The 22,082-nt window shown below is 39.6% G+C and overlaps 2 protein-coding genes across 3 annotated transcripts; both read left to right on the top strand.

Moving 5' to 3' along the window:
• The first annotated feature begins 826 nt into the window (after nucleotides 1-826).
• Nucleotides 827-3,049, top strand: LOC104593808 (fasciclin-like arabinogalactan protein 4). 2 transcript variants are annotated; one of them, XM_010253824.3, is made up of 2 exons: nucleotides 828-2,270; nucleotides 2,822-3,049. In XM_010253824.3, the coding sequence occupies exons 1-2, from the start codon at nucleotides 1,008-1,010 to the stop codon at nucleotides 2,822-2,824; spliced, it is 1,266 nt and encodes a 421-aa protein (XP_010252126.1). In that variant the 5' UTR covers nucleotides 828-1,007; the 3' UTR covers nucleotides 2,825-3,049. The 2 variants fall into 2 exon arrangements, with proteins under 2 accessions (XP_088745159.1, XP_010252126.1); XM_088889033.1 differs by lacking the exon at nucleotides 2,822-3,049 and having other exon boundaries at nucleotides 827-2,617.
• An 11,348-nt stretch (nucleotides 3,050-14,397) lies between these two features.
• Nucleotides 14,398-17,450, top strand: LOC104593809 (putative protein phosphatase 2C 23). The gene is made up of 4 exons (XM_010253825.3): nucleotides 14,398-16,199; nucleotides 16,416-16,529; nucleotides 16,647-16,911; nucleotides 17,047-17,450. Exons 1-4 carry the CDS (start codon nucleotides 14,496-14,498, stop codon nucleotides 17,160-17,162), a joined length of 2,199 nt encoding a protein of 732 aa, XP_010252127.1. The 5' UTR covers nucleotides 14,398-14,495; the 3' UTR covers nucleotides 17,163-17,450.
• The last annotated feature ends 4,632 nt before the right edge of the window (nucleotides 17,451-22,082 follow it).

Here is a 22,082-nt window from a genome sequence, read left to right as displayed (position 1 = left end):
TTATTTGGAATATGTGTTGTCATATAGGCGTTTTCTAAGAAAACAACACTGATTTTGTTTGATACCAGTGCCGGCGGCAACATTTTCAACATCGATCTATATTATCCAATTTCTAGGATGATGTCATATTGATGCCACATCATTGCCTTGCTAGCAGCAATGCATCGTTTTCTTAGAAAACATTGAATTTGGCATTGCTCCCAACCACATTTTCCTAATTTCCAAAGCGTGGTATGTATGGAGCAACGTTTTTTTTTTTTTTTTTTTAAATGATACCAAATAAAAGGACATTATTTGAAACACCACTTTGATTGATGCCAAACACCCACTTATAAATGTATTTAACAAATTATTGCTTTAAAATGATTATTTTCCTCATTTCTTTATAAAGAAGCCTATAGGCAATTCCATTGCCATATATCTTCCACCATTACACGTAGGAAGAAAATTAGGGGCATAAGAACCACGTTTGTGGTCTAAAAAGGTTACAAAGCAAGTTTATCAATTCAGCGTGTGGCAACACATTAACAAGTCTCCAAGGTAGGTGGTAATAGCGGGATGAAGTGTTTGTGTACAGGAATAGGAGGGTGACTACCTATAATTTACTCTAAACCCAACCCCAACAAGGGCAGATTTGATATTTCGCTCGTTCCAACAGACAACATCAAGAATAAGAACTAAGGGAAGGTTTTAGGCTTTTAGCATGTATTAAAAAATAAAAAATAAAAACCTCACGGGAAGATTTAAGGATTTTTTGTTATTTTTATTACTCAAAATTTAATTAATATAATAAACAAGGGCGTTGGGACATTTCCCGCAATCAATCATGCATCATCACCTCACATTCAATCCTTTTTTTGACAAAAGGAAAAAGAAAAAAAAAAAAAATCAATCCTCTGAGTCTGACTCTGCTCTACACTCTCTCCCCTCCCTCACCAGACAGGACGGGCAGACAGACACCTCATTCACACATAAACTCTACACTCTCAAATCCTCAGAGGAAAAGAATGGCCAAATTCACCATTTCCCATTTTTCCCTTTCCATTCTCTCCTACCTGTTTCTCTCCCCGTCTTCCCTCATTGTCGCTCTCGACATCACAACCCTTCTCTCTGCTTACCCTGATCTCTCAGACTTCAACAACCTCCTCACTACCACTTCCGTCGCCCAAGATCTGACCGACCGGTCATCTCTCACTCTCCTCGCCGTCCCCAACCACTTCCTTAGCTCCTCATCCGATCTGACTCGTAGATCCTCTCCCGCTAACCTTGCCGATGTTATACGGTACCACGTCCTCCTCCAGTACCTCTCCTGGCCGGATTTCCGCCAGATTCCCCCCTCCGGGAAGCTTGTCACGACGCTCTACCAAACCACCGGCCGGGCAACCAACAACTTTGGCGCCGTTAACATCACGCGTAACCCCCTTGACGGCACCGTCTACATCCGCTCTCCTGTCGCTTACTCTCCGTTAAATGCCACCATCCTCTCTCTGATCAAGACCCTTCCTTACAATGTCAGCATCTTTTCCATTAATACCCTCCTTGTCCCTTATGGATTCAATTTAATGGCATCGGAAAATCGGCCACCGCCTGGGCTGAACATCACTAGGGTTTTGATCGACGGGCATAATTTTAATGTCGCGGCGTCGATGCTAACAGCGTCGGGCGTGGCAGAGGAATTCGAGGCGGATGAAGGTGGGGCGGGTATAACGATGTTCATTCCAACTGACGATGCGTTTGCTGATCTTTCGACCACGGAGAGGTTACAGTCCTTGCCGGCCGAGAGAAAAGCCGTCGTCTTGAAGTTCCACGTTCTGCATTCTTACTATCCGTTGGGTTCTCTTGAGTCGATTGTTAATCCTGTTCAGCCGACTTTGGCGACGGAAGCCATGGGTGCCGGGACATTCACATTGAATATTACGAGGGTTAATGGGTCCGTTGCGATTGACACGGGCATCGTTCAAGCGTCCATAACCCAGACTGTTTTTGATCAGAATCCAGTTTCTATTTTTGCTGTTTCGAGGGTTTTGTTGCCGAGGGAGATTTTTGGGAAGCAAATCCTTGGGTCGACGAGGTATGGCTCTGCTAATGCAAGGGTTGGGTCTCCGCCTCCGGAGATTTCCTTCTCTCCAGAGAATTCACCCGGTCTTGAGAGCCCATCGACGCATCCGGGTTTTAGCCAGGAGTTCCGATCGAGTGTAGCCGTTACCGGCGTACGCAGCACCGTCGTTGTTGTTGCTGTTGCTCTGTCTTGTATACCATTGTACTTGGTGGTATGATTATTTTTTGTTAATTTTTCTCTTAAAATTTCTTTTTTTTTTTTTTTTTTTTTCTTTCTGTTCCAATTTCCTTCTGGTTTTTAGTCCTTTCAGTTTATGGTTTTATTTATTTATTCCTATTCGGGAAAATGTACTTAGTTGCAAAGCAACAAAATTTTTTTTTGGGTGAGGGATGGGAGGTATTGATTTGTTTTTACATTTTAGGTAGAGGGGAGATACTATTTGGGTTCGTTTTGTTGAAATAACAAAAATACCAAAATTTCCCTCTTTGGTTAAGATGGAACGTAGCTGTAAATTGCATTAAATCCGTTGAAAAATTTTCCTTTTACGAACTTCAGTTTTATGATTTTATCTCTGGCTTCCTTTACGAATGATGATAGATTTGTTGTACTGCAATCCCTAACAAACCAATGAAGAAGTTAGAAGCCTGCCTGCAACTGCAAGTGGAGTTCCTTTTGTTTTTTTGTTTTCCAGTTTTCTTCTTCTTCTTTTTCTAGTTAATAATCTGAATATCCTTTTCTTTGTCGCTTTTTTTTGCTCTACAGTAAGGACTGAAGAAAAAGATGACACCTTTGAATTCGAGTCTTTTTTACTTTTTCTTTCACATTTGGGAGGTTCGGTTCGTTTCAACCATGGAACCTACGGGCTACAGCTCAGAGGCGAGAGCAGAATAGACAATGTGTATCGAAATACGATCGAAGGAGAAAAGCAGACGATCGAAAATGTTGGGAAAGGAGAACTTATTGGAGAATATGACGGAATTGCCCCTCAATCAAAGGAAAAGCTCCTGTTTCCCTTATTTCCGTGGAGAAGGAGATGATGAAGAAGAAAAAGAGGTGGAGAGTTGTGAGCGGGAGACCACCCACACGCACGCACGGACACCGGGACACACACAAAGGAATGAAATTCTTTCTAGCAGAGTATTGTCGCTAACGTGCGTAGTGCAGTGCAGAAGAGATGAAGTCTTTTGTTTTAATTATAATTTTGGGTAAATTATAAAGACCCTCTGAACTTTCTTTTTGCGACAAAGTCCCCCTGTAGTATTTTTTGCGACAAAGACCCTCTGAACTTTAACCTTTAGACAATATTTTGGGTAAAATATTGCAACGGCAGACTTCAATGGAAGGGGTTTTTGTCTCACGCTCATAGTACTGGGAGGTCTTTGTCGCAAAACAAACAAAGTTCAGGGAGGTATTTGTCACAAACCCTTAGTATAGGGGGGGGGGTGTTTGTCATTTACTCTAAGAGAAAGTTAGAAAAAGAAAATATTACTTTAAATATTTATTGCTTTTTTTATGGTTGGACCTTTTATGGGTGTTTCAAGTAACACCCGTCGGAACTTCTAGGGGCCGATCTGTGGTTCCGATCGAGTGCCCTAGGGGTGGGGGAAATAAGAACTTGATGATCTCCAAATGCTTCATGCACATAAACCGAAGTGTATGTTTTTTAGTATTTATTTGATAAACGTTGAAACTTGAAATTAAGCAATGGTTTTATGCACGATAACAGTATTTTTTCAATAAATACTTACGGAATCAAACACGGTGGAGCAAGGAATGGTTCTATGGAAGGGTGTTTGATCGCCACCACTGGTTTAGATCTCTGTTGGAGGAAAAGTGAATAGCGATCATCTTTTGAAGATGAGGACAATCATTGGAAAATAAACAAAATTTGGGGGATGGTTTTATTTTAAAAAAAAAAAAAAACTTTTTGAATAAGCTCTTAAAAAAGCCACTCAATTCTAGTTTATTTTAAAAATAAGCATTTATTTTGCATATTTTTGACAAATATGAATAATTGTTTATTTTCCATTTATTATATGATCCCACCACTTAAAATAAGTATTTATTTGACTAAATGGGTATTTTGAAGTGTTCCCATACAGAAGCAAAGTGCTTTAGGCAAATGTGCCAACTGGCTTGGCTTCTTTGGTAAGCTCTCCTATCTCCATCTGACTGGTTGTTGGGGAGACTTGGGATTGGGATCAAATCCGGCCTTCAGTTTTAAGCTTTGGTGACGGACTAACCCTGTTGTTGTTGTCATGACATGAGTAATACGATAAAGAATAGCAACAATAACAATAAAAGAAATTGCTTTAGACCAATTTTTCCAATGAATAGAGTCGAGGATTAATACATGGAGTGGAAGATTATTATTATCTTTTTTTCTAGTTTCAAATTTATTTGTCGCGTTTAAGATGAGAAATGGGAAAGCGCACCAAACAATCCGCCCATCAAATGAAGTGTGAGAATGGAAAATATAAAACAGGTCAAATCTGCCTGACTTAGAGCCAAGAATGTGTTCTTCAGAAGTTTGAAATGTAGTTAAAAATTCCACATTTAACTCGTCCACTAAGGGTTTGATCCAGGAAGGAAATAAAACCAGATTTAATTGCACGCAATTTTTTGATATAAAATTGATTCTAACCCAAATAGAAAGTCTAAACCTTAGTATTTTTATTGGAAAAATGAGAGAAAACTTAGTTCATCCTTTCATTAACGATAATGTGAAAGAATGTTGATGAGGGCGGATTTAGTCTTCCAATGGCATTATGACACATAGCATCTCAGAATAGTTGGATGATACCTCGACACCATCTAGGCGATGATTTGTCTTAACCAAAGAGGTGGAGTCCAACCTGATGACCTGCCACCATTGCAGACTTGGCGAAAATCTAGCTAATGACCTCATCCACAACTCTGAGCGGCTTGTAGCACCTCATTCAAGGGCTGATCTGTGGCATTTCGTTAGTACAGTCGAAGTGACCTTGATGAGGAGTGACCTCCCTTGAGGGCTTGCCGACTTGATTGAGGTCTAGGTGGCGATCTGCGAGATGTGCTTATCGACCAATTCAGCGTGCATATCCTGACACTCCCAGGCTTTTCGGAAGTTGGCCCCCATATCGAATGTTCTGGAGGAAACCGAACAAGGCGCGAAGATTGGTCTACATGTATGGCTACCTTCAAGGACATCGGGTCGATTAGGCACGTCTTCCCGAAGACCTCGAACACAATGAGTGATGCCCACGCCAAACAACGCCTATATAAGGGCATCTACCTCAGTGACACAAGGTACGCGCGATTAAGTGCATTCTAGCTCTCAAGATTACTGATTTCCAGCTCGCAATCTACTAAGCAAGTACTAACTTAAGCATTGGAGTGACCTTACCGGATTAGCCACCATGGATTCTCTGATCCTTTCTCTTATAGTTTGATTGACCAGTTAAACACTGACGTCCGAACTGTCTTCCAGCTAGAAGCATCTAGATCACGCACAATCAGATGTCATTTTACAAAACCTCAAAAATGAGAGAGAAAACTTTATAGACCATGGAAGAAACGTTAATTACCAACAACGTTGGAAGGGATATCATTATCTGCCTTGTTAGTTCTTGCACAGAACTCCACCACTCTTGGCCGAGTTTTTTTTTTTTTTTTTTTAACTTAAAATAAAGAAAACGTGTGCTCTAAGTCGAAAATGAGAGTAGTAGTGGGCATGAACGCTTTTATACAATTTCCAAGTCGGCAAGTAAACATGAACAGATAGAAAAAGACGTAAATAATGTGGGCACGCAGTTCACGGCATTTTGTACTATCTTTTGGGCCCAACTCAACTGCCAACAAAGACATATGGGAACTGGGCCAAAGAACAATGATACCAACAAGGACCAAACAAAATAAAAAGTCACGAGCAAACAGCTAGGGCCCCTTTCTAGGATTAAGAGGTGGTAGTCCACACTCCACAGTGTGGATGGGATATAATGCCGTGATAGACGACTGCTACTGCTGGTGCTGGGGGTTCAGCTGCTCACGGTGGTAAAATTATGTGCAATTGTTCCCACTCACTGTCTCAATCCACAATATGGCCTTTCCAAAATTAAATAAATAAGAAAGAAATTTATTATAGAGTTGATGGATCATATAACGATGGATTGTGGGTCAACCCATAATTATCATTACATAATTATATATTAGAAACTTTTTTTTTTTTAATTAATATCTCGAGAATAAGGAGCCACCCACTGGCAAAATTAATGGATCTTTTGCTGCAACTTGAGTCGGGCTAACCTGAACTCAGCCCATTGTTCATTAAGATGAAGATTGGGTTAAGGTTAGGGAATATATAGTTGTCTGTTTTTTTCCTGGTAAAATATTTCTATAATATGATATCTATGTATTATTTGTATGTAGATATGTTCATGAATATAGTTGTTTGTAATTGTAGCAGATGTAATGGGCAAGGTCCAAACCCAATCCAATCAGCCTATTTTGTTGTAAATTACTTAAACCTCCCCTGTAGTTTTTTAACTACCCTGAAGTCTGACCTCTCCAAAAATCTATCTCCACATTTTAGATAAATTATACAAACTGATCCCTTATGCTTAGCTTGAGTTGATGTATAGTGTTAAATTATGTAGTTACCCTTATATCTCATTCAGATATGATGTCGGAAAAATTTACAGCCAATCAGCCAGTATGATAAAAGAGGTGGCTAATCAGATGGTATTATTTGTGGTAATTTATAGGGATGTTTTGATTGGTCAAAGCTCTTTCAATATTATGTCTTTTTGATATCATAGATATTTTCTAATAATAATAAATTAAAAAACAAAAATAGACAGAGATTTGAATAAAGGGAGGGAAAGGGGAGAAAAAGGGTTTTGTTTGAAGAAATTTTCTCTAATTGTTTTTTTTTGGTTCATTGATTTTTTTATGCTTTGTTCAGTCTAAGGATATTGTTGCAATCCCATGGGTAGATGCAGGAAATATCTTTAAGCTGCGTTTGGAAGCAATGTAAATATTTACGCTGGTTCGATTTTGTTGATATTTGGAATGAATGTAAATCAAGATTAACGTAAAACTCTACCCTGACTTAGATTTATTGGCATTTAGATGGAGTGGAATTTAACATTATAAATCGATGTAAAGCCTCATCACATGTAAAAGTTTATATCGATTGTCATGTAAAATTCCACACTTTTTAAATTCACGCTTTTCGAAGTTAATTGTCACTTTTTTTACGAAGCCTAAGGACTGTCCATGTAGTCTGAAATTCGAAAGTCCAATCTTGGATTTGGATGATCCATTTATATAATTTGATGATTGGGTTTTGGAACTTTCGTCCATTGAGTAATTGGGCGTGATATGGGTTTTATCCTATCTAATCCTATTAAGATCCGATCCTATTAATAATTTTGGATCTTATATGAATAATATAAGCACCAAATATAATGAAACAGATCAAGATTAATTTTGGATCTGACTTAAAAAATCTCATAAAGCTCAAATCCAATCCAAGACCCCTCGATTCGATCAAATTTCAGATAAGATTTAGATGTGTTTTACAGCTCAAAACGTTATAATAATAAGGTTGTTTATTTGTAAATATACTGTTATTGTCAGTTCGGTGATTCAATGTTAGTGCTAACTGGAGGGTCAGGTTTAGACCAGATTGGTAGTTGGAACTGAACAAAACAAACTCTAACCTGATGAAGTCTGGAGTCAATAATTTTTTTTTTTCAGGGCTTGAGTTTGGAAGGGATAGAGTGCAAAATCTTGTATTTTATATTATTTTCATGTATTTGTATTCTTTCCGAACTAAGCCTATAAGGGCGAGAGGGAGGTGGTTTGGAATTGGTTATTCATATATAGTTTAAATATGAAGTCAATGCAATAGGCACCACTAACTAATTATCTTCACAATAGTTGGTGACAATTTTGGATCGGTCTCCATTCAATATTCTTCTGACATGTCAAAGTGACCATGAAGCTTATATAACTAGGGGGTGGAGTCATTAATTAGATACTTTTTGTTGTTATATATACTAACAAAATGGTTAAAAAGACAAATATGTCCTTCCAAAATCTACTTGCAAGAGCTCAAAGTAAATTTTGTGGGGGTGAAAATGAGAATCAAAAGAAAATTTATTGGGTTGGCTGAGACTGAGATAGGGTGGGCTTCAAGTAGGGGTGTTTACGGATTGGGTTGGGTCGGTTTCTTAGGATTTTCCCAACCGACCCGACTTGGTCGGGTTAGCTAAGGTGGGAACCGAAACTGACCCACTGACAGGTCAAACCGACCTGGTCGGTTTGAATCGGGTTGGGTCGGTTTGGGTTGGTTTCGGTTTTGCTCCTGTACAAAGCCAAATAAAATCTGAATTAGTTGATAATTTAATATTCAAGAGTCCAAGATATATCTAAATTTAATTCAGGTAAAGAATAAAATCAATAAATTCTTCATGTAAAAACAAATGTCAATAATGGGCCTTCTAGAGTAAAAAACTAGATAGGTAAATCAATAAAATAAAAATTTAGAAACCTTCTAAATTCTAATATAGGTAAAAAACTAAAAAAGGACATCTAATTGAATTCTAATTGTAATTGCCTAATGGGCCTTCTAGAGTTCTAGTTCTAATAAAAGTCTAAAAGTAGAAGACTATTAAGAATTAGGAAACTACTCAAACTAGGAAATAGGAACTACCAAACTAGTAGAATACTAGTTCGGTTCGGGTCGGGTTGATTTCGGTTTTCATGCAAGAAAACCGAAACTGATCCGAAATTTCAGTTTATGTATGTGCCCAACCCGAAAACGACCGGTACAGATGAAAACCCGACCGACTCGGGTTTATCGGTTTGGTCGGGTCGGGCATTTCTTATGACCAGCCCTAGCTTCAAGAACTCAGAAGCTTTTGCTCAAATAGCGAGTCTTTGGGCTAAAAGTTATTTCGAGTGAATATTTGAAAAATAAGAATTTCTGATTGGCCAGCGCTCCCTCAAAACTCCTCTTGGGGTTTCAGAAGACTTGGAGCAGGGAGAGATATACTCAAGATGGGTAATTGTTGGAAGGTGTCAAATAGGGAGAATTTAAACATTAATGTTGGGTGGATCCCTGGATACTGGCCTGGGATTACTTGAATTCAAGCTTTTGAGCCGCAAGTGAATCCTTGCTCTGTTAAGAGAGTGAGTGATGATTAGATTGATCCTCATAACAAATCCTGGGGTATTGGTAAGATCCATACTTATTTTGATGACTTAACATCCACAAAAATCATGGAGTTAAGGGATCCCAACATTGGGAGGATCAGACAGGCTGATGTGGGTTCCTGGCCTCAATGGAAAGTTTTTAGTCAACTCTGGCAGGTTGGAGTCTAAGCATTGAAAAAATGTTTGGGCCTTAAAAGTCCCTCCAAAAATTAAAGTTTTCATCTAGAAATGTTGCTTGAATAGTATTTCTGTGTTGGATGTTCTCTCTCTCATTGTGGGATGGCTTTGGACAATCAATCCTCTCTGTCACAAGGAAGCTGAATCCATTACCCATGCCTTGTTACACTATGATCATGCCAGAGCTACCTGGTTTGACTGTAATTTAAATATTTTCTTTAATGATACTCCATCCTTTGCCTTGATTGCTGGGTGGTGGTGGAAAATGGAAGTGGTGGTTGGAGCATTGTGGTAATATCATATCCCAATTCCCAAAGCAAGAGAGAGGTAATATCAAAATATTAGAATTTTCTGCTACTATGTCATGGCATATTTGGAAAGCAAGAAATGACTTTTATCTTTAATGATATTAGTCTCAATCCTAATGTCTCTAATCTATCACTCTTGCCAACAGGATGATGATGGAAGTGAAGAAAGCCTCCCAACAAGGCTCAATAGGATTGTCTCCCCAGCTTCCAAAATCAGGTTTTGTTAAGACAGACACAGATGGAAGTTTTGTAAATTTTGGTTTAGGTGGCTTTGGTTTTGTTTTTATACTGGATTGTGATTTCATTTTTTGTGAGTAAAGCGGGGGCTTGAAGAGCTGCCTCCCCAGTTTATGTCGAACTTTTTGCAATTCGTGAATGTTGTTTGCAGTTAAAACTCTTCAAGCAGGTTCTTCGATTACTCGCCTGTTATTGAAGACATTTGTAAGCTCTGTGGCTCCTCTTTTGAGTTTCAATTTGTTAGAAGGGAAGCGTATGTGTGCCGACTCATATTTTGGCCTCAGCTAGTTTGAGAGGCCTTGAAGTTGAGGATCTATGTTCTGCTCTCCTCTGACTCCGAGCTATATTTAGGAGGCCTTAGATGTCCATCTGATGACTGCTTTGTCTTCTTGTTTTGATCCCTCGTAGTGCATGGGTTGTTGTTTCTTTGTGTTAGTTTTCTTTTTTTTTTGTTTTTATTTGTCGTTTGCGTTTTTTCTCCTGTTTTCTGTCTTGTGCTGAGTACACTGCTTACATAGATTCCAAGATGCATAAATATCTTCGCATATAGTACAGATCGCTTTACGTTAAGAGACTGGTTAACTAGAAATCTACAAAATATGATCCGATCAACTCACATTAATAACTTTCATATTATACTATTTTGATTTTGATTTTCACAAAATCTAAACAGAAAACAAGACCTAAATATCTTCTACATTGGCAATGACAGTGACTCCCAAAAGGCAATGGCCCCTCTATTGTTGGCAAGGAGAAGTCTGAAGTCTCTAATTGATATAGAGGATTCTCTCTGCTAAACAATGCCCATATTTGCAGCACTCAATTGGATGCCGGGGAGTCTTCTCTGCTAGTGAGTCTGCGAGAGAAAGTATTTAAAGCAACCCTGAAGGGAAATTTTGGATTTTTGAATAGCACTTAAGGCTCAGTTTGGAAGGAGCACAAATACAAATATGTATAGTACAAATGCATACAGAATAATACAAAATACAAGGTTTTGCACTCTACTTATTTACAATAATTTGTACTCCTGAATGGATCATAAGGCTCAGTTTAAAAGGAGTACAAATTCAAATATGTAGAGTGTAAAACCTTGTATTTTGTATTGTTTTATAAATAATTTATACTGTACATATTTGTCTTTGTTTCCTTTTCAAACTGAGCCTAAGGTTACATGTAATTGGGTTTTAATGCAATCTTGATGGAGGGGAGGTTTTTGTTTGATGGAATAATCCAATAAAGGATGTATTAGTCTATTTTGAGAAGTGAAGGGAAGTCATAATATTAATATAAACATAACGGGACTAGGGAGGTTTAAACTATAATATATTAACTAGTGCTGCAAACGAATCCATTGTATTTTCAAGATTTTGATTTGAATTCAAATTCAAATACTTTATCAGATATCGGGCTCAATTTAAATTGTACTAAAAAAGCTTGATCACATAATATAAATAATATATTAAAATATATAATATATAATATATAGTTATACAAATAATATATAGAATATATATAAATAATATATAATATTTCACAACTAATGGACCGAATCACGGTATATTTGAATTTGATCCTTTAAATACATGAATCAACTTTTCCAATTCAATTTGATTCATTAGACCGTCTCTTACCAATCGAATTCAGATTCTATTTAGATCTTAATGATGCATTTGAAAACAATGCATATGGAGTGTAAATCCCGGTCTAGAGTAAATTTGCATTCTGCTTCACTTTTGCTTGTATTTGGAAACATTACATTTTTGTATTGACAAATGACGAACCGTCGCATATTTGCATTGATAATAAGATGTAAAAGTGCATCAATAAAAAAAAAGTAAATTTGCATTCAAGTGGGCTTTTGATAAAAAAAAGTATATGCTTTATTGGAATTCGTGTTTGCATCAACGCAATGTATGTGTGGCTTAAGATAATCTATTTTGGTAACATAATAGATACAAATACAAAATATACGATCTAGAGTAGTAACAAAAAGAATTACGATATTAGTGAATTGTAAAAAAAAAAAGGAAAGAGATCTAAAAGATCTTTTTCCAAAGATTCCCGTTTGGCCCATTTATGTCATACCTCCGCCAATGAATATTCTAGTTCTATTTGTTCAGTTAATTACAAAATTACGATTCATAAATTGAATACGAATTCTTATGTTATCTGTTTTCGATTAAAAGTCTGTTTGGTAAGAAGGTAAATTTGTCAATGCAAAACTAACCAAACTTTGCAATTTATATGAATTGTTTTATACTCTACATATTTGCATTCACACATTTTTGCATCGTTTCCAAATATAGCCTAAACGGACTTATTTGCAGCCCTAATATTAGCAATCATATATTGGCCCTGTTCGCGTTAGGGGAGGTTATTTACTCATATTCTTTTTTTCACAGGTAAATAAAACAATGACTGTTTTAGCCATAAAAAGCCACTATTAAAATGGACAATTTTGTCCCATCCAAATATTGACAATTTTCCCTCAAAATAAAAAAATTATTTATCCACTTAAGAAATGGGTATCACTTTTACAAGTAAATATATTTTCCATAAGTCCTTAAAATCTTGTTGTTGACCAATTTATCCCCTCTTAAAATAAGAAACAACAAAAAACACCTATAGTGAAAAGTATGAGCTGGTGCCTGGTGGGAGATATAATAAAAGGGAAGAAAAAAAGGTCGAGCAAATTGATTGTGGAGATGGATGGTGGTTTAGGAAAATTTCTCCCCAATGTTGACATATTTTATTGATTAAATACATGAGTGTATTGTATTGATGAGAACTTTTACATGAATAGTTAATATAATAAGGAGTTATATTTATGAGATACGTAAACGAGGTAAGTGTGAGACATCATTGTCCCCATCCGATCCATTAGTGTTGGATGCAATTATATATCTATCCTACATTAGTGTCATCTCTGCTCTCCTCTCTCTCTGTGTCTGGCTGTTTGATGAGTCATTGAATGAATGGATGGACGAATTCAACTGCCACATGGCTTGCGTTTAATACTTTATATTGCATTATTGCTCCATGTTTCACTTTATTATGACTGATGTGGCTTGTGGGTTGCATACTTGGGATAGGGAGTGGATTTGTACAAGTCAAGTGTGTTAGCTCCCTCTCATTAATGCAACTATAACTGCAACTGTACATAGTAAATTAATGTGAGCACTGAGCAGGAGGATCATATCCCCCTCTCTGAGGGCTGAGGCCTTTCCACGTTTGCAACCGTAAGATTAGTTTTCTTTTACAGCATGTCAAGGCACCCATACATATATGTATGGAATATTTACTTGCTTCCTCATACCTAATACGGAATGGGGAATACCCTTGTTGTCGAGTCAGCCTCATAAATCAATTAAGTAGGGGATATAGATAGGATTGAATCTTGACCGTCCAAACTTTCAAACGCGGTCATCATCATCTTCTGTCCTGTCTAGACGATATGCGATCAGGTTCAAACGTTAAAAAAAGTTGGGGAGCAAAGCGATGGTATTATTTATTAGACAAAAAGAAAAGCGCAGTGGAAGTAGCAACTGTGGTGTAGTTAATAGTAGTCGTTTGGGCTGGCGGTGGGGGGCCCAACTCCTCCATCCCCAAACCAAATTCCCAATTCAATTCATTAGTGGGAAGTGGGAACCCACCCCCACCACGACCACTCATTAGTCTACTACTACTACCCGTAACCCGTCTTACTTTTAATTTCCGTCAACGCAGTTAGGTCAATGTTTGGCCCAGGGGCCTGCGGATCCGTGCCTTTCTGAGGGGTCACGTACTCTGTACTGACACTGAGGGCGGAGGGCGGAGGGCTTCCCCTTCTAGTCAACCGATCTAGGGGTATTTCCGTCTTATTACTCCAAAAAGCTCACGCGGTGCGGTGGTCATTATTAGTATTATTATTATTATTAAGTCACAACCAATGGCAATGAACCAACCCCCCTAAATAAATAAATAACCATAAAAGCAACCAAAATAATAATCCCTCTATTGTTCTTCTAGGCAAGAAAAACAAAGGACAAAAACAAAAAAAAAAAGTTTATTTCAGGACCTAAACGCTTTAGCCTCTCGAATTAATCATCCATGACTAGTTGGCTACGGTGGCCACGTGTCAATTTGATTTTCATTGATGATCTGGTTTCCACCTCTAATCCAATCGAATGGCTGGATCCGTTGGCACTCCCTTTAAGGAGGGTTGGATTTTGGTGCTCTGGTTTGAATCCAATTTCCACCGAAATTTATTGCTCCTTCCTTTAGCTTCACTTTACCCCAACTGACAAACCAGATTTTTTTCATTCGCAAGGAAGAAAACATCAATTAGTCAACGCCTCCGCAGAAAGAAAAACGCCAAAACCTTATTAAAATAATATATAAATATTAACAGCTTAACTTATAAATTAAAAAAAAAAGTATTTTCAAGATCCCCACTCAAAAAGTCAAATCGGCCATGATATATAGGTTCTAGGGGTTGTAACGCCTGAAATTCCATTTCTTATTGGTTTTCTTTGATGGGTAACGGTTGTGGGAAGCTCGGCGTCTGCTTCTCTGGTGCCAGAGGAGTTCGCCGCAGTCACGACATAGCTCTCGTTATATCAGAGCCTCTCGATGAAGGCCTTGGCCACTCCTTCTGTTACGTTCGTCCCGATCCTTCTCGTCTCTCCTCGTCCAAGGTTCACTCTGAAGAGGCCACCACGTTCCGTTCCATCTCCGGTGCTTCTGTAAGTGCCAACACGTCTACTCCTCTCTCTACTGCTTTTGTTGATCTCTATTCCTATGATAATATTGATCGAGCTGCCGCTTTTGAGGGTTCTACCTCCTTTGCTTCCATTCCCCTGCAACCCGTTCCCCGGTACTTGATGAATTCCGGTCCATTGTCCGGAAATTTCGGGGGAATTATGGGCTCTGGACCGCTGGAGAGGGGATTCTTATCCGGTCCGATCGTGAGAGGCTTCATGTCAGGGCCCCTTGATCGTGGAATGTTTTCGGGTCCTCTGGAGAAGGGGTTTGATCAATTCCAGAGGAGCTTCTCTCACGGGGGTTATGCGCTTAGACCCAGATCCAAGAGGGAGTCTTTAATTCGCGTTCTCCGCCAGAAGATCACGAAGACGATCGCTCGCGTTGGAAAGAACGCTATGGTTGCTCCGGTAAAGGGGGTCGTCTCTGTTAAGGAATCGGATTGGGTTGTTGGGTCGGACAAGAACGGGGAAAACCTCACGGTGGTCAGTAGCACTAATTTGAGCAGTGATGGGAGCTCGGATGAAGATTACTCTTTTCAAAGCCAGAATCTTCAATGGGCTCAAGGGAAGGCTGGGGAAGATCGAGTCCATGTTGTGATATCCGAGGAACACGGGTGGGTTTTCGTCGGAATTTATGATGGATTTAATGGCCCTGATGCCCCTGATTATCTTCTCTCCAATCTCTATTCTGCTGTCCACAAGGAGCTCAAAGGGTTGCTATGGGATGACAAATATGAATCGTCGTCCACCACCACCCCCTCCTCCGCCACAACCAACCTTGTTCCCGTGGACACCGATCTTAATTTGGAAAATGGTTCATGCCAGTCCGGTTACTCTGATAACACAAGGACAACAAATCGTATGGATGAAAATTGTTTTCAGTATGTCGAGACGGAGAATTATTGTTATCCATTTTCCTCTGCTACTGGGGATCTTAATACGAATACGAAGAGGAATCGTGGCAGGAACTCGAAGCAGAGGTTTAAAGGGGCAACCAAGAAGTGGGAGGAGAGTCAGAGGAGATGGAAGTGTAAATGGGACAGAGAGAGATTGGAGCTTGATAGGAGGTTGAAGGAACAGTTAACACGCTCCAGTTCTCAAGGGTCGTCGACCATTAACCTCTCAGATGTCTTGAAAGCTCTTTCTCAGGCTTTGAGGAAGACGGAGGAAGCCTATTTAGAGGTTGCGGATATGATGGTAATGGAAAATCCAGAGTTGGCGTTGATGGGTTCATGTGTATTGGTGATGCTAATGAAGGGAGAAGATGTCTACTTGATGAATGTGGGAGACAGTCGAGCGGTCTTAGCTCAGAAAGCAGAGCCTGACCTTTGCCTCGGAAAAGCTCGCCAGGACCTGGAGCGAATCAAGGAGGAAACTTTGTATGATCTTGAAGCATTTGACGGTGATCGGTGCGACACCTTACCCAACTTAGCTGCTATTCAGCTTACCATGGACCATAGTACCTGTGTCGAAGAGGTAAAGTCCTCCACCTTCGGCTTCCTTTTAGTTTGAAAACAATAGAAGAAGAAGAAGAAGAAAAAAATCCAATCGTCTCACTTTAATTAAACAGTAGTCTAGCTAGCAACTCTGTTGACATCAGATCTTATCTCATTCTTTTTTCCATATTATTAGCTTGTTACCTGTGTAGATTTATTAGTAGCAAAGCATAACTTGTTTCTTGTTGCCATTCAGGAAGTTCAGAGAATAAAGAAGGAACACCCAGATGATGCTTTAGCTGTGACAAGTGACCGCGTGAAAGGCTCATTGAAGGTTACACGAGCATTTGGGGCTGGATTTCTGAAACAGGTATTCGATCGCATTATTTCCCGAATGAATGGGACACGAATAACCAAAGGAATATTTCTTTCTTTCTGCCCATTAAAATTTAAGATTTGAATCAATTTCAATTCTTCCTTCTGGCAGCCCAAATGGAACAATGCACTTCTGGAGATGTTCAGAATAGAGTATGTAGGAACATCCCCTTATATCACCTGCACTCCATCTCTCTACCACCATAGACTGGGCAGTAGAGACAGATTTTTGATATTGTCATCCGACGGACTCTACCAATACTTTACCAATGAAGAAGCTGTGTCTCAAGTTGAACGTTTCATTGCTTCATCGCCTGATGGGGATCCCGCACAACATCTTGTGGAAGAAGCCCTTTTCCGTGCAGCAAAGAAAGCTGGTAATTAATTACTTTACTTCCAACTTCATCTCTTGCTCAGAGTCGATAAAGATGCGGAAAATGAAATAAATATATGTATAGCGAGTGACAAACTAGAATTTTGATATTCATTCATCCATTGGTGAATTGCTGCAGGTATGGACTTCCACGAATTGCTTGAAATACCACAGGGGGATCGCCGTCGGTACCATGACGACATCTCTATCATTGTTATTTCTTTGGAGGGAAGGATATGGCGGTCCTGCGTGTAAATACAGATACATAAGATCCACAAACAGAAATTATAGACATTCACAGAAAACCCACGTCATTTTTTTTTCTTCCATTTTTGAATTCCCGATCACCTTTGTAATATACTGGTTAAACTGCGGAGAGAGAGAGAGAGAGAGTAGTGCCTTGTACGTATCAGGTGGTGGGAACTGTAAAGGAGGTGTACAAGCCATTTAATGTTGATTCTATGCTGGCAAAGAAAATTGTAATTTTGTAATAAAGAATATTTCTATCATGAATGCTTTGCTACGAAAAGCTGATATTCGAGATTTCACATCCACAAAATGATATTTCATTGGAGCTTAGCTTAGTGGAGTGTGGAGTGTGCAAGTGTAACCTATAAATGGTTGTTAATAATTGACCGATCTGTGCCTGTGAGGTCAGTGTGAGGCGCCCAGTGTGAGGAGCAGATCCGGTCTCTATTGGGGGTGCAGGTGCACAGTTAGGAATGGCAACGGGTGGGGATTACATTCTCCATCCCCGATTTCTAAATCATCCTCTATCTCCGTTTTTGATCCCTATCGGGGAAGAAATGTTCCTTCATCTCCAATCCCCACGAGGATGAGTTTCCCGTCAAAGACCCGAATCTCCGATTGCTTTTGAGTTCCCTAATTACACAAATCAGAAATCAAAAGCACTGAGTCGAGAGAAAGTTTTAGACTTGCAAGTTGCAAAGTTTTATATCTTTAACATCTCACATCTATAATCTGTTTAAGATTTCAAAAATCAGAAATCAAAACCACTGAGTTGAGAGAAAGAGAGAGAGAGTACTAACGGGCGACAACAATTGGCAACTACTAATTACTAACGGGCAACGACGTTGCCTCACCTGAGAGAGAGAGTACCGACTGGCGACGGCAATTGGTGACTACTGATTACTAAAGTCTGAAGATGATAGACAAAGAAGGAAGAATGGAAGAAGAATAGGGTACTAGGGTTTTGAGTTTTAGCCGCCACCTCTTTTCTTTCTTCTTTGTTTGTCAGGGGTAGTAGAAGAGAGACAAGAGATTCTTGAGAATTTGTGTAATTGTGTTTAATTAATTGTTAATTGAAATTCTTATTTATTAATCAATATATATATATATTAATTGGGGCCGAGGTGGTGCAGGGATTGCATTTCCCATCCCCATCTCCAAACCCGATCGAGAATTCAATTTTAGCCTCATCCCCAACCCCGACCCTGCCAAAGCACTCCCAGTACCTGACCCCATTGGGTCAGGGAGCTCGGGTATCCGTCAAGGACGGAAAAATTGCCATCCTTATGCACAGTGCACTAAGTCATTTGAAGACTTTAAAATTGTTTAATAAAAAAAAGGGAAAATTTCCAATCATTACTTTATACTTTGGCTTGATTGACAATTTGATCCCAACATTTAAAATGACTATCCAGTACTCGAAATTTCAAGTGTTAATTTACCGTCACTTGGTGCTAAAAAGATGTAAATAACTGATAACGTACATAACCTCCACTACAATAACCTTTCTTTGTGAGTATGAATCACTATTCGCTATTCTAACCTTCCGTAGAGCACAATTCTCCCTGCCAGTGCTGATAATCCGAATACACGGCTGGAAAAGCTAAAATCAAGGAAAAAACATCACCCGGGAGCATCATATGAAGATTTTCACCATTTTATATTGGGAAAATATCGCTGGAACAGTGAGCATTTGCTGCCATTAGAAATGTTTTTAATCCCATCGTCATTGGAGAAAAGAACACTTGTGACGACGAAATAGAAGACAAGACGAAAACGTTCTTCTCTTCTTGGAGCTTCTCTTCTGATTCCTCCGAGTCTCATCGCCTGAACAAGAGGAATTCTCGCCGGAGCTCAATGAAAAAAAGCAGTGAGCAGGAATTCTGATATGGGTCTTTGCACGTTTTCCACCTAGGGCAAATTACAAGAAAGGTTTGCAGTAGTGAAGAGTTCTATCGATCCTTACAGTGATTTTAGGACATCCATGGTGGAGATGATCATAGAAAAGCCGATATTTGCAGCAAAGGATCTCGAGCAGCTTTTGCAGTGCTTTCTATCGTTGAAATCCTTTCATTATCATAAAGTGATAGTGGAGGTGTTTTCAGAGATATGGGAAGCTTTATTCTCTAATTTGTATTGAAGAAATTTGTTGTTTCTTCTCGATCATGTTATAGTTACAGTTAGGCGTAGTCAAGAAAGTAGCAGGCTTTTCCTCCTTATTTTTTGTTGTTCACTCTGTGGCAGCAGATCTAACTGTTATTAACTGTGCCAATTAATTAATGGTACTTTTATTTTGGTTTTTTCTCGTAAAACTTAGATGGGTTCTTCTGCTTTTCTCCTTCAATTTCAAATTGATGAAGGGGATATGTTGCAGAAAAGACGAAGCAGAGGAGAAGTTGCCTTGCTTCTAAATTATTATTTTCTTGCAATTTTGAGAGAGATAGTTGAAGGAAAAGAAACAACGAAAGTTGTCTTGGATCTTTCTTTTTGAGATCTGAGAATTGGGATGGAGTTTCTATGGATGTAGAATCGAGAAAAGCAGTCCAGAAGCAACGAATTGATCCAGATAAAACGTTACTGAGTGTCTCGATTTCTTTCTGTGATTGGACTTCTCACTTTTTTTCATACATCTAACAGTCTCCTCCATGTAAAAAGAAAAGAAAGGGTAAAATGGTTTGAATATTATTATAAAGGTTAGTTTTGACATTATGAAATTATTTAAGCCACACTTGATTTCATGTGATCGCATTTGTGATTTTGGATGTTACTAGCCCGTATTACCCTCTTTACTCCAGATCTATTATCCACCAATTGTTCCCACATTCTTAGTCATAGATCATCATCATCATGTATTCGGAACATCTTCCATGAATGATAAATGAGATATTCCCAATGTATCGTAGATATAAGATGTGGGAACAGCTCGTGTGTAGCAGATCCAAGCCCTACACTTTTTGGTGTTAGCATACTCAGTCAAACTGTTGATCCATTCAATCAAGAGTTTCAACAATTTGGATTCAAAACAAAAATGTGAACCGGAGTGTGAGTTTGGACAATAGAATTCACTCGATTCAGGTCATCAGAGCTAAATTATCAATTGTGTTAAAATGAAAGTGGTTGGTTTGAAAGTTGAAACATGAGGATTTTGAATCCTAGACTGGGATTAGTAGTCAAGCTCAAGCGGTGACTTTATTACTTGGCAAATTTCAATCTGACCATTTCTTTCATCTTTAATTAATAATAAAATTGTATAAAGCAACAAAGTAACTTTAAAAACTCCCAAGTCTCAACTCTAGTTTGTCCCGTGGCCGTAAAGAAGAGTTTTCCCAGACGATGATCTTTTCCTGACCCTCAACTCTCAACCTCAGGCTCAAAACAAATATAACGTCTTTGCCAGTTTTTTTGTTCCCTTATGATAAAATCGAGGGATTTGTTTCATATGGAATTAGAAATCTGAAGAGGGGTGATTTGGTCCGATTTAAGCAATAGAGGATACGTGTACGTGATGTGTTGATTAAATTATGATTCAGTGCTTGATGCCATCTCAGCACCACCTGTCACCTTGGGAGGCCAAGCCACCTTGGGTGTCTCGGGGCACTTTGGCAAGGACCGAGGTTCAAGTAGCTCAGGATTGACTAGCTTACCGAGGTGGCACGTGTCAGATTTCTATAAGTATGCCACCTATCTCCGAGCTCTTTGGGATCACACTGCATGACTGTAGGACTTATCTTCATCCCGCCTGGATCGGACGGACATGATAGGCCTTATCGACTAGAACATTATCCACCTCTTAGGGCGGAACGGACTCCTAACGGCACGGGCCGAGGATCTCGGAGGAGTTTCGTGAGTCACACGGCAGCCTATCTATATAACGGCATCAGCCCTTGAGACCAAGGTACGTGCGGTTATTTGCTTACTAGCTCTCTTGCACTCAAGCATTCAGCTCGCTTACACAACCATATACTGACTTAAGCATCGGAGCGATCATGCCGGGTTAGCCACCCCAGGTTCTCTGAGCTTTCCTCTTCTTGCAGCTCGACTCGCGAACCAAGCAACCGATGTCCAAACTACTATCCAGTTGTGAGATACGTGACAATAAAGTCAATTTTCTACTGTAATTACACCATTAGCACCTCACCAATGGCATTATCCACCAACACTGGGAAGAGCATTGAAATGACCATTACTAGGGAGCAAGAGCAAATCCCGTACAATCCCAAATTCCCCTCGGTATCGGTCGGACAGTTCACTATCCTACTTACTATCTCAGGAGTGTTGACCACACCAAGCCAAGCATTTAGCACACAGCCCCTCAACGTCCCTTTACCTCATGTGACCACCACCGCCTTGGTCGTAGAGCCCTCCGTGATTCCTCCCGGGGTAGGTGCACAACAGTTTCATGAACTGGTGCAGAGCGTTAGGGTGATGCAGCTACAGATGCAACAGATTCACTAGTTCCAATAGTACTATTTCTATCAACAGTAGTTTCCACTGCTTCAACCGAACCAGAACTAGAACTTGACTTCGAACAGGAATCAAAACCAGCAGCATTAGAATGTGCGCCGATCTCCTCCCTGGGGTGCGGGGTCATCTCGGGTTCCAGCCCCTCCTCGGGGCCGAACCCCACCACATGACTAGGCAGCAGGTCAGCGCACACCACCACCCCCCAGGGGGAAAACCAAAAGGATCGGCCCCAGAACAATCGACAATCCAGGACCGATCAGCAGCAACACTCACGGCGTGAGAGCCGTGAGCATCAAGTCAGCAATTAGCAGCTCAGGGCAAGAGGCATGGACTCACATCGAGACCCCTCGGTCCCCCGCAACAGCCAACAGCCAGTTTGCGTTCGTGAGGATGCAAGTAACAGAAACTAGCTCCCACCTCATGACAACATTCAAGATCGGGAGTGCACAAGAGTTGAGGTGC

The sequence above is a fragment of the Nelumbo nucifera genome, chromosome 5, assembly GCF_055504915.1.
Source record: "Nelumbo nucifera cultivar China Antique chromosome 5, China Antique-T2T, whole genome shotgun sequence".
Taxonomy (NCBI): domain Eukaryota; kingdom Viridiplantae; phylum Streptophyta; class Magnoliopsida; order Proteales; family Nelumbonaceae; genus Nelumbo; species Nelumbo nucifera.
Note: the sequence above shows the minus strand (reverse complement) of the source record. Positions and strands in the feature narration are given on the sequence as shown.